General features: G+C 41.6%; 1 protein-coding gene across 4 annotated transcripts in view; it reads right to left on the reverse strand.

Annotated features, from left to right (window-relative positions):
• The window catches only part of GRID2IP (Grid2 interacting protein), a 261,941-nt gene that overhangs the window by 51,013 nt on the left and 196,058 nt on the right, over positions 1-14,870 (reverse strand). For 3 of the 4 annotated variants that reach the window (XM_082261269.1, XM_082261267.1, XM_082261266.1), the window contains 4 exons: positions 14,658-14,756; positions 10,738-10,838; positions 7,943-8,048; positions 6,271-6,560 (listed from right to left, as the gene is read on the reverse strand). In XM_082261269.1, the coding sequence (XP_082117395.1) occupies positions 6,271-6,560; positions 7,943-8,048; positions 10,738-10,838; positions 14,658-14,756 (596 nt within the window). The remainder of the gene's footprint in view (positions 1-6,270; positions 6,561-7,942; positions 8,049-10,737; positions 10,839-14,657; positions 14,757-14,870) is intronic. The other variant, XM_082261268.1, reaches the window with a different exon arrangement.

The following is a 14,870-nucleotide window of genomic DNA, read 5'->3' on the forward strand; positions in this document are numbered from 1 at the left end:
TCACCATAAAATCATTTCTGAAAAACACATATACATAAACAAATCATATATAAATAATGAATGTGCATCAGTATCCTGGGCAGAATCTATTAGGATGATGCTCATTGCAGTTACTAATCTGTTTTTTGCTGTTTCATCCATGGTATTAGTAATATAGAGCTTCTTTGATGTGATGTACATTCATTATTTATATATGATTTGTTTATGTATATGTGTTTTTCAGAAATTATTTTATGGTGATTTAATAAATTTATATTTTTATATAAAAAAATGGTATTCCCCATTTACGTCCAGTGTTTATGGTACCATCAAAATCCTAACTGTAGTTTCCTTATGTCAAAAGAATCTGCTATGTCATAAACATATAAATAAAAGCCTAAAAATGTCCCCATGGTGCCGGTTCCACAGGTGCATGTTTTTGGTGGGTATGTGCTTATACGCAGGAGAAAAAAAAAAGACGGCTCTTTTACCTATATAATAGCAGCTACACATTTTTCCCATCATTAGTAACAAATAGGATCATCTCATATTAGTTATTAATATATTGTATTCTGTACCACATACATGTATTTTTTTCTCTGTTGTATTGCACTGCATCAGATTATTATTGTTCTGTAGTATGTAGACATCTAGTGGTATTTTTGGACAACTATCACTTACTATGTGATTTGGATTCTCCCTCTGTCCTCACCTCCTGTTTAGTCCTAGCTAGACCTTCCTTGTTTCTTCCATGTCCAATTAGTTTGTGTAAGTATTTTGCTTGAGATCAGGCTTAGGAAGGTCATTGTCTTCTTACACTTCCAAAGACTGAAAAAACATCCCCTGTATTGCAATTGTCCTAAAGCAGAATTATAGGCAAAACTTTTTTTTTTTTCATTTTGGGTAGAGTGAGGGAGGGTTATAACCCCTGTAAGATTTTTTTTGGTCATCTTTGTTACATTGTGTAAGGTTCTGGCACTCTCAGTGCCTCCTATCACATCATTTCCGGGTGCTTTCCATCTACCTAGATAGATGAAGCACATATAGGTGTGTTTCCCTTTAAGAGTGCTGACATCATCACTGAGCGCCGGACTGAACAGCTATTTAAATCAGCAGCTTTCACTCACATGTGTTCGTTCAACCTGCTTTGTGCCTTGATGCTAACCTGTCTTGAAGCTCTCATGCTTGCAAGCATACCTCGCTGTCGGAACCACGCTGCGCTGATCCCTGTATCCCGCTACCGGATCATCCGCTCTTGCCGAACCTCTCCTCTGCTACATTGCTACTAGTGATAAGTACCCCACAGGGGAACCCTCTATAACCTTCATACTAAAGCTTACACTATCTAGCTCTGCATACTAAGGACTATTGTTACATCTGCATTATCTAAGATTGCTAGCTCTTGAGCCTACTACCATCTGCTCTTGCACTGGGTTGGTCTCTCCTGTATGTTCACCTGCTACTCTATCATCTGCTACCATACATGATTGCTAACCTATCTGCATCCCATCTGCTACTATCTTACTTTCAAGAACATTTCCTTTCAAGTGTCTGTCATCTACCATCTCTACCCAACCTGTCTCTTCAGCCTATCATCACTGTGTTACTATATACATAAGTCACTCTAGGAACATCTTATTGAGTGTGTGTATTTACTTGATGAATTGAGATCATCCACACATGATGAGTCTTTGGGAGTTGGGATTGGTGTCTCAGCGTTTCTCTACATGACTACTGAAGTGGAAAATTTCTGCAGCTGTAAATCCACATCATACATAAAACGCAGGAGTGTTACACATTGGGGAGATTTTCTTTCACTTGCTGTTCCATAGACAAAACCGGAAGTGAGAGGAAATCCCTGAAAATTAAAACAATTCCCTGGGGTCTCCCAGATCACTAGAGCCATTATCCCCATTGTAAGATTTTCCCTCTATTACGTTTCTGGGGACAACCCAAAATTTGGGGTTTTCTTTCACTTTCAACGATAATAGTGAACAGGTTAAATAGAGAGAGGAGGAATCTCCCTAACATGGGCATACACAGCGATACCAACCTAATAGCTGTTTTAATCCATCTCCACTTTATCCAAAACTAAAACAAAAAAAAGGTTTTGCCTTAGATTCAACTTTTGTGTCTTATTGAAGAGCTAAGCTGCCTGTGGATGGTGCCAAGTCAGCAGGTGACCATACTGTCCAGAAAGACTGGGTTTAAGGAGATATGCTAATGCATAAAGTGGCATTAGAAACAGAACATATTGTCAGTATATTCTAAGCCAGGTTAGGAACATTAACCACTTTCGGACCTCCCACCGCAGTTTTACGTCCGTATTTGGAACGTTAAGTACCGGGGTTATGGCAGCAGATAGCTGCCATAACCCCGGTATTTTCTTACTCGGCCAGCGATCCTCTTACACATAATAGTGGTCCCAGCGGCAGATTTGCCGCAGGATCACTTTTATGGGCCCCCCCCACCGCTGGTTCCCAGTCGTTTTCCCTGCTTACCGGAGCCGTCAGTAGCGGGGAAAACAATTCGGTCCATCCATGTTCCAGGCAGGAAGTCGAGTGAGAGCAAGACAGCCCCCACTCCACTTTATGGCCTTGGAGGACCGGAGTGATGTAATATATTGCTTCCTCCCAACGGCCTTCAAGGGCCCATTTTTTTTTTTTTTTTTTTACTTTTAAGGGTAGATGTGAGATGTGAGATGTGAGGTCTTTTTGACCCCAGATCCCACATTAAAGAGTACCTGTCCTGCTTATTTCTATTACAAGGGATGTTTACATTCCTTGTAATAGGAATAAAAGTAATCAAACATTTTTTTTTAAAGGGACGGTGTAAAAACAAAAGAATAAAAGGTAAAATAAATAATAATAAAAAAAAAAGTTAAAGCACCCCGAGCTCACGCACAGAAGCGAACGCATTCGCAAGTCGCGTCCACATATGTAAACGATGTTCAAACCACACATGTGAGGTATTGCCGCGATTATAAGAGTGAGAGCAATAATTCTAGCTGTAGACCTCCTCTGTAACGCTAAACTGGTAACCTGTAGAAATGTTTAAGGCGTCACTTATGGAGATTTTTAAGTACCAATGTTTGTCACCATTTCACGAGTGTGTGCAATTTTGAAGCATGACATGTTGGGTATCTATTTACTCGGCATAACATTGTCTTTCACACTGAAAAAAAATTGGGCTAACTACTGTTTTTTTTTCCAAAAAAGTATTTTTTCCACAAAAATTGTGTTTGTAAGACCGCTTGCGCAAATTTTTGTGTGACATAAAGTATTGCAACGATCTGCATGGTATTCCCTAGGGTCTCTGCTAAAAAAATATATAATGTTTGGGGGATCTTAGTAATTTTCTAGCAAAAAATACTAATTTTAAGTTGTAAACAAGTGTGAGAAATAGGCCTGGTCCTTAAGTGGTAAAGAGAGGAGCTCCAGGCTTCCCCCCAAAAACTTTATGTCAGCAGCTACAAATACTGTAGCTGCTGACATTTAAAAAAAGGACACTTACCTGTCCAGGGATGCAGTGATTTCCTCACCTGAGTTGATTCTTCCATCGATGCTTCACAGCTGGTTTCCTGGTTCGCATGCGTGAGCTACACTGCGCATTGTGAATGATCCCACAGTCTCCAGGGACATGTGGTGTGTCCCAGAAGGCGGCAGGGGGAACGAGGGGGGCCAAACTTCCGCTCAGATTGCCGCAGTAATCTGGCAGGAAGTGGGAGCGGGTACCTGGTTTTGACAGGTTCGACAGGGTTTCCCCCTTCCCCCCAAAAAATGCCAAAAATGGCAGGAGGAGGGATAATCTTCAGATTATTTCTGTAGACTCAGCAAAGCCCCCAATTTCGGGAACACGCTGTAGAGAAGAACTCTAGGCAAAAATGTAGTTTTCACATGCAGTGGATTTGCTCGCACTGCATGGGTTAACTGCTCATTTTTGTCTAGGGGACTACAGAGCAGAGAAAAACTTACCTCCGAGCGCAAGACCAATCCCCACCACTCCTGCCACCCCCATTCTTGTGAATGGACTGTTCCTGACACTTTCATTCCCATAGATCGGCTCTGGATGTAAGGATGGCAGGAACAGTCCACCACTGGACGTGGGAGAGTGCGGATTTCTGGAGGATTGAAGGGTCGGGTAAGTATAGCTTTTCCTTGCGCTCCTTGACAAATTGAGCAGTTAAGCAGTTAATCCATACAGTGTGGGCAAAGCCCCATCCTGCATGAGAAAATAAACATCCCAGAGTTCTTCTTTGATCATCATGCTGCGGCAAACACCTCTGTATGATGTCACCATTTTGTTCAGCCCTTGTGCCATAGGATTATTTTAATAAAACGAATGCTAGCGTGTGCTATTGGAAGCAGCAGGGGATCTATTTCATATGCAGCAATTTTTTCTTTTAACTGCAAAGGCAACAAAACAAGAGAAAGGAGAGTGAGAGTTATTATGTTTCCAGAACTATAAAGAGCCTTTTGATCTCCTTCCCTTATCTCTGCAGCTCTCTTGAAGAGTTTATTAGGATGTGTCTAGAGGTAGACAGAAAAGAAAAACAAAATTAGGAAAAAAGTTTGAACATTTTAAGGCTTGGTGCTGTATCTTCTAAGCCTAGGGAGGCGATCATCTCAAGTGTCCCTATGGTAAATACAGCCCTGACTGTACAGAGGTCTGCTCCAACTCTGATTAATGTCCAACTATGTCCCGCTAGACATGTGTGGGTCGTTTCGTTACCAATTGAAATTCGGACCAATTTTTCGTTATTCAGAAATTCGGATGTATCTGAATTTTTGGAATTACAATAGTAAGGAAATTAAATGAATCCCAAATAACGAAACAAGGTTTCTGATGCAAATTCTGTTTTTTTAAACGAAATTGAATCATTTTCCAATAAAATTTGAAACGTTTTTGAAATCTAATTCAAATTTTCAAAGAGAATAAAAAAGAAAACAAAATAAAGGAATAGAATAGAAAAGAATATAATAGAAAAGAATAGAACAGAAAAAAAAAATAGAGTATAATAGAGTAAAACAGAATAGAAAATAAAAGAACAGATTAAAATATAATAGAAAATAGGAACATAATAGAATAAAAAATAGAACATAACCATCTTCTGAAATTTGAATTTTTAATAGAATAAATTCAAATTTGAATAGAATAGAAAAGAGTAGAATAGAAAAAGACTAGAATAGAAAATAAAAGAAAGAAATTAAAAAAACAATTGAATAGAATAGAATAAAGATAACCATTTCCTAAAATTTGAATAGCAAAATTCAAATTTGAATAAAATAGAAAAGGGTAGATTATAATAGAATATAATATAAAAGAAAAAATCTGACTAAGGCCCCTTTCACACAGGCGGCAGATCTGAACGGATGCCCCATGCATCTCTATAGGACATTGGATGGCAGCGGAGACATGTCCGCTGACATCCGATCCGATCCATCAAATCTGGATGGATGGAAACCCTATTTTCCATCCATCCAGCGGAATGGATGGGATCGGATGAGAACGGACAGGCGGTCCGTTCTCATTTGATTCCCCCATAGAGAGCAGCGGGGACCTGACAGCTCTGTCTCTGCACACAGCGCGGAGACAGAGCTGCCATCCACCTGCTCAACGGGGGATCGGCGGATAGATCCCCCGCTGAGAAAAACTGAGTCCGCCGACGGACTCTACCGTGTGAAAGGGGCCTAAAATAGAAAAGAATTGAATAGAATAGAAACAAGAACAATATAATTGAGTAAATGTAACCATCTTCCGAAATTCAAATTCCCAGTAGAATAAATATGAATTAGAATAGACTAGAAAAGAATAGAGAAGAAAATAAAATGAAGAATAAAGAATATAATATACTGTAATAGAAAAGAAAAGGATAGAAAATAAAAGAATAAAATAAAAATAAAAAAACAACAGAATAGAATGGAATAGAAAGAATATAACCATCTTCCAAAATTCTAATTTTGAATTCGATTTGAATGCAATTTAAATGGAATTCAATTAGAATCTGAATTCGGTCAAACTGAGTTCAATTTGCTGAAATCGGAAAATTAAAATCGATTCCAATTTAAATAAACGAAACAAATTCCAAAAGAGAATTAAACAAATTTAACTAAACAAACTTATGTAAATAACGAATTGAAAAAAAAACTAATTTTTTCGATCTGCACATGGCTATCCGCCATCTGGTGTGAGACGCGGCATCCACCTTTCCACAAAGCACTACAAGAATCTCGGGAACCTCTCTGGTGAACTACTTTCTTTACTTTTTCTTTAGTTTTTAATTCCAGTTACCTCTTCATAGTCGTTCTCAGGAGTCAGAAACTGGTCAGTAATGGTCAAACTCTGCCCTAGCTGCCGGCTGAGTGCATCCAAGAACCGATCTGTATCTCTAGAACGACTTGGCCGTGAGAAGGTGAAAATCTTCCTGTGAGTTGGGGAAGGGGGCAGGCTGCCATCCAGACTGACGTAAGGGTTAGATTCAGAACTGCTTGGCGAAGGAGCGCTGGGAGGGCGCTGAGGGCACGGGTCGGATGGAGGTGCGGAATTTTGCCATGGATGTCCCTGCATCAACTTCCGCTCTCCTGGTTAAAAGCAGAATACACGACATAACATAATGTATATAATAACACAAGGAGCCATGTGCAAACTAAAGCAGCCTATAGCAACCTTCCTTCATTGTGCTAGCTGCCTTTACCAAAAAGCCCACATATGGGTAAAGCAGCATAGTGTGCTAAACCTCCATTCCAGCCAGCGCTTCCTTTCAAAGTTCAAAGAATGTAGTTTAAAACCACATCTAAAAGAAGCCTTCCTAAAGTGATGGTAAACCCTTCCATATTCCCAGTGAAGTGACTATCCTCAGATGATACACAGAGATTAAACAAATTCTCCTACATAAGTTGTACCTGTTTATCTGCTGCCCTCTCTTCTCTACATACGTTCAAAGTCCAGAATTTTCACAGCATTTCTGAGGTTTAGAAAACAGGGGGCAGACAGCTGAAGTTACACTCTGCAGATCTCAGTGAGGAGAGCGCTGAGAGCTGATTGGAGGGAAGGGACACACCCCCCTTCATGAAGCACACAGGAACAGAGCTAAGGCCGTCAATCACAAGCTGTGTGTTGAAGCTCCCTCCCCTCTCACCTTTTTATCTCTGGTGTCAGGAATATCTGTCAGAAGTGACTCATGCAGATAGCATAGGAAAGAGGCAGCAGACAGAAATGACACTTAGTGCTCTGGATTGAAACAAGTATACATTATAGAGCACGCCTCTCAACTTTTTGAGATGAGAATGAGGGACACCTATTAGCAAAACTATGTAGGCATAGGACACACCCCCTAAAGGAGAATTATATAAATAAAGAGTGCATTTTATATACAACTATATAGATCAGACTAAAATGAGGGTTAAATGGGGAGGAAAGAGGGAATTTGTTCCAAATTAGGGACAGTCGGGAGCTACGCTATAGAGGGATATGCTTTTTTTCATATTTCATTTTAGAGCCCCCTAGAGCCAAAGGAGGGATGGCACTCCCTCCTATGAGACTGAGGCCCTGTTCACATAGGGGCGATCCGACTTCCCCAGGCGACCTCCGAGGTCGCGGTGCGAGCAGCGCGCCGCGACCTCGGAGCGGCCGCCACGGACTTCATAACATTGAAGTCTATGGCGTCGCCTTCGGGTCGCCCCAAAGAAGCTCCGGACCCTTTTTCTAAGTCGGAGTGACTTGTGTCTCTCCTATTAGAACGGGTCCGCAGCTTCCCTATGGAAGGCGACCTACGGTGACCTGTGAGGCGACCAGGTCGCCTCACAGGTCGCCTTAGTGTGAACGGGGACTTAGAGGCATTGGTACACAAAAAAAATAAATAAATAAACAGATAAAAAGATTAGGGATTGGTGTGTGTGTGAGTGGCACATCTCAGTGATATAATCAACAAAATTGTTCAAACATTTATTGAGTCAAACAATACCTGTTGTGTGATAGAGGTTACATGATGCGCGGGATCGCATACTGCTCACTTTTCCTGGGTAACTGTTGATAAAACGATTTTCCAGCTCAGCATAAACTGCTGACATCTAGAATGAAAAAGCGGATACACTATATTGTCAAAAGTATTGGGACACCTGCCTTTACATGCATGTGAAATTTAATGGCATCCCAGTCTTAGTCTGTAGGTTTCAAAATTGAGTTGGCCCACCCTTTGCAGCTATAACAGCTTCAACTCTTCTGGGAAGGCTGTCCACAAGGTTTAGGAGTGTGTCTATGGGAATGTTTGACCATTCTTCCAGAAGTGCATTTGTGAGGTCAGATACTGATGTTGGATGAGAAGGCCTGGCTCACAGTCTTCGCTCTAATTCATCCCAAAGGTGTTCTATTGGGTTGAGGTCAGGACTCTGTGCAGGCCTGTCAAATTCCTACACCCCAAACTCGCTCATCCATGTCTTTATGGACCTTGCTTTGTGCACTGGTCCAAATCATTTGGTGGACGGGGGATTATGGTGTGGGGTTGTTTTTCAGGGGTTGTGCTTGGCCCCATAGTTCCAGTGAAGGGAACTTTAAAGGTGTCAGCATACCAAGACATCTTGGACAATTTCATGTTGCCAACTATGTGAGAACAGTTTGGAGATGGCCCCTTCCTGTTCCAACATGACTGCGCACCAGTGCACAAAGCAAGGTCCATAAAGACATGGATGAGCGAGTTTGGGGTGGAGGAACTTGACTGGCCTGCACAGAGCCCTGACCTCAACCCGACAGAATACCTTTGGGATGAATTAGAGCAGAGACTGCGAGCCAGGCTGTCTCGTCCAACATCAGTGCCTGACCTCACAAACCCATAGGAGAAGTACAGCCAAACGAGCTTTAAGTATAGAACGTTCAATGAGGAGCGCTCTAAATTATTACTTTTCAAAAGTAGTTCTAAAGCAGATGACCTTGCTTAGGTGAGGTGTTGTGTTTGTTAGGTTCTTTAGGTGGCACAACAAAGATAATTCCGCTGCACAATCACAATTTGTGTAGGCCCCATTAAAGCATTTGCCTTGTGATGAACTGAGCCCAGGGCACATGAAACTTAGCCACATATAACACAATCATGTCTCTTAAGGTGAACTTGGAGTTTAGATGTAAAGATTGCAAATAGAGAAAATAGGGATTGCCCTCGTTCTTAACCTTTTTGGTGCCTCCCAGCCCTTTAAGGGGTTTCAGATGCCGGGAGGCGGGGTTTATGATCACATGACTGCAGTGATTGGCTTTCATGGCAGTCACATGATCAGAAAGCTGCTTGCAATCAGGAGCTTTCCATCAGCCACATCTGCCAAGAGGCTGCATATTTGTGTGCCGTCGGCACCAAGAGATTGACTACGAAGGTTTTAGAAATACAGTATGTGCTAAGGTTTAGTTTTATGTGCCAGGTTAGAAGGTTGAAGTGTAAAATGGTTTTCAAACCCTGACCCCCAATTACTTACCTGAGCCCGATCACGATTAAAGCGGAAGTAAACCCTCCTCTGACACTTTTACCTATAGGTAAGCCTATGATAAGGCTTACCTATAGGTACTGTAAATATCTCCTAAACATGTACCGTTTAGGAGATATTTACCTTACATGCAGCCAGTGACGTCTTCAGAGACCCGTGCCGTGACTGTCGGCTCCCGCGCGCGTGCGCGGGAGTGACGTCACCGCGGCTCCGGCCAATCAGATGGCCGGATGCTGCGATCCCGGAAGACGAGCGACATGTCCAGTCATACAGGTAAGCGGGCTGCACGGCGGGGGGCTCGTTCTAAGGTAAGTATTGCATAATGAGCTAGTATGCGATGCATACTAGCTCATTATGTGTTTCTCTTACAGGTTGCCAAAAAAAAGTTGTACGGGTTTACAACCTCTTTAAAGCACTGTGCTCGAGAGCAGCAGCTCTTTTCTTACTTTCTCTTTCCACTGGACTTAGAGTAGAGGCTGTCAATCACAGCCTGTGAGGAGAGAGCAGGGTTAGGTTCCGAACACAAAGAGTTTGGCTTGGGATTGAGCCTGCGCAAGTGCTCCCATGCAAGGAAATTTCAATGGAAGCAACCGGAAGGGGGGAGGAGCCAGGAGTGCTGGTAGAAGAGCCCAGAAAAGGGGGATTGGGTCTGTTCTGTGAAAAACCATTGCATAGAGCAAGTGAATATGACAGGTTTTTTATTTTAAAAAAAATACCTTCACAATCACTTTAAAGTGGAAGTAAACGTCCATCTTTTGCTTTTGCCTACAGGTAAGCCTATATTAAGGCTTACCTATAGGTAATGTAAATATCTTCTAAACGGGCACTGTTTAGGAGCTATTTAGTGTAGATGCAGCCAGTGACATCATTGGTGCATGTGCTCTGAAGAAAGAGCCACCTGTGCTGCTTCTTCAGAGCCCCGTGGCGTGAATGGTGGCTCCCACGCATACGCATGGGGGTGATGTCATCGCAGCTCTGGCCAGTCACAGAGCCGAAGTCTGCAAACTGGAAGCAAGATGGGTGAAGATGAGAGTGCCTGCAGCGCTGACATCTCGGCACTGGAGGAGCTTTGTTTTAAGGATGCACATCCTAGGATCCCTAGTAGATGTCTTCAAATCCTAGAACATGTACCTTCTCTATGACCAGAGGGCAACCGGTTGCCCATTCTTAAGAGAAAGGATAAAACTACATTTTATATTACCCATGAAATGCCAAAAAAAACTTCACATCCATAAATTACACCATAAACAACCATTTATAGTAAATATTAGCAAACCAATCATATAAACTATACCATTTTGGGGTTGGGAGTCTCTGGTAAAGATGTCCCATCTCCTGCTTGTCGTTCTCCATGGACCACTCGAGGAGCAACTTCTATTGTGTCACACTGATTTACTAAGCAAGGCAAAAAGCAGAAAATACAATGATGGATAAAACAGGAACTTCCATTAAGTGATTTGTATGTTTAGCTATAATAGTTTACACTGTATATAGATTCCATCATTGAGTTAACCTGTAAGTTAACTATTTATTTTCACATTCAATCCTTTAAAAGCTATCATCAACTAATCAACCCGTTCAGCTTTTAGTTTGTTTATTCTGTGTCTCTAGTTTTTTTCTGTAAGGTCTGGTCTCCAAGGACCTCAGGAGCATTTTAGATACCTGTGCTTGAACCAACTTGAATTCGCACCGGGTGGAGCTGATCCATGATTGACACTTCAAGCTAACCATTTTCTTTATTGGACTGGTAAGGACTCGGAGTACCTTGGACTGACTTCCCCTTGGTTGAACCCATGGAGGAGTGGATATACTAAAATATATTTATCACTGGCCAGGAGTGACACTTTATATTTTCAGTGCAGTTTGAGAAAGTTTCTTGAGAAAATTTAAGTGAGAAAAGACTCTGCAGAAGTTCCCACCAGAATCTGTTTTTCTCAGAACATCCCAGTTGAATGTTCCCAGTCAAATTTTTGTGTAGCACCCTCCTAGTTAGGTGCTAGGATTAGGTCAATTTGGTTCTGACTCATTGTATCCATTGGAGCTGCATTTTGTTGTTAGGCAAAGTTAGTGTTGACTTACTATAATCAGTGTGGCTGTGTTGATTGTTCTGGCCTGTTCTGTCTCAGTGGCTGCAGAATTGATTTTTTTCCCATTGGCTAGTCCAGAAATGTTCAGGAAGTTAGTGAGCAGGAAGAGTCTTATTAGCAGCTGAATATTCATACAGCCCTGGCCAATCCCTGGGGAGAGGTGCCCAGATGGTGACTGGGAGTCTGTATAAATACTCTGGGACAAAAAGCAGCCTGGTCTTTTTCCCTGAGAAGGAGAACACAGCCTAGGGGGGCTGTAAGCCCCCTAGGCCCTTCTGTCATATGCCTGTGGGGTGCTAAGGCCTGAGGTGGGCAACCAGGAGGCCTGCTTTGCTGAAGGTTGCTGAAAGCTGACTGAGAGACTGTCATCTGAGGATCTAGTCTGGTATCACAGGGAGAAATTGTCACGAAGATATTGGAAGGAGACAACCAATTTGCCAAGGACATTTGTGAGTACAGACTAGTGAAAGAGACCATTGAGACTGTGTAGTGAGGACATCCCTTCATTTTTGGTAAAAGGACTTTGCATGGACTGTCCACAGAGGGTGATTAATCTCCTCAAGTTGCTACTTCAAAGCCCAGTCTACTTCACTTCTGCAAGGTCTTGGCTCACAGTTCTACAAGAGAAAGTTCTACAGTCCTCAAATCATTGCTAAGGTTTATGGGAGTATCCTACTATTACCAACCACCTATCTAAAGCATCAGAAAAAGCATACCCCTAAACTGGTTTATGTGCCTGAAGAGTGATTGGAACGGTGTGTTTTCCTGCGAGGAAACTACTGGGAAAAGGATACGACTCGTAATCTATAACAAACGGTCCTATATCCCAGTTAGCATAAGGTGGTACCACATCCCAGTAGACTTTAGGAAAAAAAGGGGCACAATACCCGCATCCAAAAGGATATGCAGTGGGGGATACACTGGACACAGTCTCTATGGTGCCTCCAGGTGTATTACATCCACCCACCCATTGGCACTTTCCATGTACTCCATTATTGGAGGATAATTTGCACATGATTTTTGGTCTTACTAATATATATATAGGGCCTGTTATCCTCCCCCTTTCCTTTTGGCTGTGGATGGGGAATGAGTGCAGGCCAATTACCACAGAGTTTGTAAGATCGTCGCCTGAATATTTTGGGCTATTGATTTTGGGTAAGCCTGATAATATTTATATTGTTGTATCTGTGTGATCAGCCAATTATCAGTTTTTCACTTGGTATACACGATATAATTTTGTCATGAGTGGTCATATATTTTTGGTTGTTTCATATTCCCAGAGGAATCACCCTGAGCCTAGGAACAAGCCCATTTAAGACTATAATACAAATTTGGCAGCCCACTGTGATACCCTCTTTTACGTGGTCCAGTGAGCCTACTCAGGTAATGTATTGGTGCTGGCTCTATAAGTAAGCCTTTATACTGAATGTACAGTATATCTACTTATATTGCATTACTATTTTTACTTACACCTACTCCTCCTTACCTATTCTCTTTAGACTTACCTTATCATTTGGAGGTTTTTTATCCCTTGTGCAATTTGTGGGCTCAAGGATCAAGGAATTTTGATTTTGACTTATGCACTCTCCAGCATGTGATGGTGTATAGATGGCTCTTTTCAGTGTGATATGAGATGTACTGATGTGTGCATTTATTGCAGAATAACCAATTTTGAGAATATGTAACCCCCTAAGGAAGACTAAAAAGTTGAAACACGTTGAGGTCTCTTTTCTGATGGACTTAAGGAATAGTGGTTGTTGTTACAGATGACACACTATACTATCTGGAGATGTTTTAGAGGATTTTCTTCTATGTATTATATAATCAAGTTTTAATAATATATAATTAAGTTTTAATAGTTGATATTCAATAAAAATTTGTAAAATACATTTATTAGTTCCTGTACTAATTGGTACCGTACAATCCCCAAAAAATCTCCCTCCTTGTGCCCCTTAATTTCTATCTGGATAATCTACTTAGCGGCTTCTACGGGGACAGCGCTACATTTGTAATCTTATAAAAGCATACACATCTTTAGTCCTCCTAAATTGTTTAAAGCCTAGTACACACGGGTCGAATGTTGGGCGGCATCAGCCAGTTCAAATGAAACTGACCGACATTTGGCCCATATGTACGGCAGCCGGTAACACAGAAGCCAACTTCTGTCAAAGGGTCATGACCGAAAAAGATCTGTTGACCAGCTCCCAATCAGCTCTCTCAGCCATTGGCAAATTGGAGTATTCTGGGGCGGAGGGGGGATAGTAGTGTCTACGAGGCTTTAGGCACAGAGATCATTGAAGACAGCTGGATCAAAATAAAGAAAAGGCAATCTGAATTGATTTTCACCTTGATGATAGCTCTTAAATGATGGGAAAATAAAGATTAATGGTTTAAAGTTAGGTTTGGTTTTGTAAACTCGCGTAGGTAAAACAAAAGTTCATCTATTTCACAAGCAATCATCCTCTAAGAACTTTAGTTTTATGAAAAAAGGTTAACTTTTTAAACTGAGCATCTGTTATGTAATAAAAAGGGATATTTTCTGTTTCGGCAAGACAGAACAAAAGGGTTCAGTGACTGCTATCGTGAAAATGTTCATGACTTTGGCTTCTCTGAGGATACCATTCAAACATGGAAAAAGTAAAATGTTAGTGTTAGGTATATTTGTAAAACAGCCCAAATGTAGAGATATCTATGGCACACACTATCAACAAGAGTTATGACCAACCCATTTATTCATTGCCATAAACCTGAAAAATGTTTTTTGCCCGGAGAAGGGGTCCTCAGCAGCCCAAAATGTCATCCTCTTTTAGAGGAGGTGAATACACAGTTTGCTCATAATTCTTGTTAATAGTGTGATGAGAAAATCTCTACATTTGAACTTTGGAATTTGACAGTGCCATCCGCTAATGCACCGCAGCACCCAACAACCCTGGATCTTTGGCTGATCTTTGGCTGTAAGGAGAACAGTGGACTGCCTGGGTATATGTACACATGGATGAACTGCACTGAGCTGTCCTTGACTCGAATTATTCTACCTTCATGAGCCAACTCTTTTTTTCACAGAGTGCGCAAGGAAAATACATAATTTTCACTTATGATTTGTATACAAGCCTAAATAAAAATGTACCTGGTTTTGCTTCTTCGGCAGCTCTTATGCTCCCCTGATACGTTGCATGTCCATGGACGGAGCCTCGGTGTGGTGCCACTGTATCTGAATCCACGCCAGCTGCAAAGAATCCCCAGTCAAAACCCCTTTGTAACACTACCAACATAGCAAGATAATTCTCTGTGCTCTCTTATTTATCCCAGAGGTTGGTGACATCTCATACAGGTGTGGTCA

This window comes from Pelophylax lessonae (genome assembly GCF_965119305.1).
Source record: "Pelophylax lessonae genome assembly, chromosome: 6".
In the NCBI taxonomy this organism is placed as follows: Eukaryota; Metazoa; Chordata; class Amphibia; order Anura; family Ranidae; genus Pelophylax; species Pelophylax lessonae.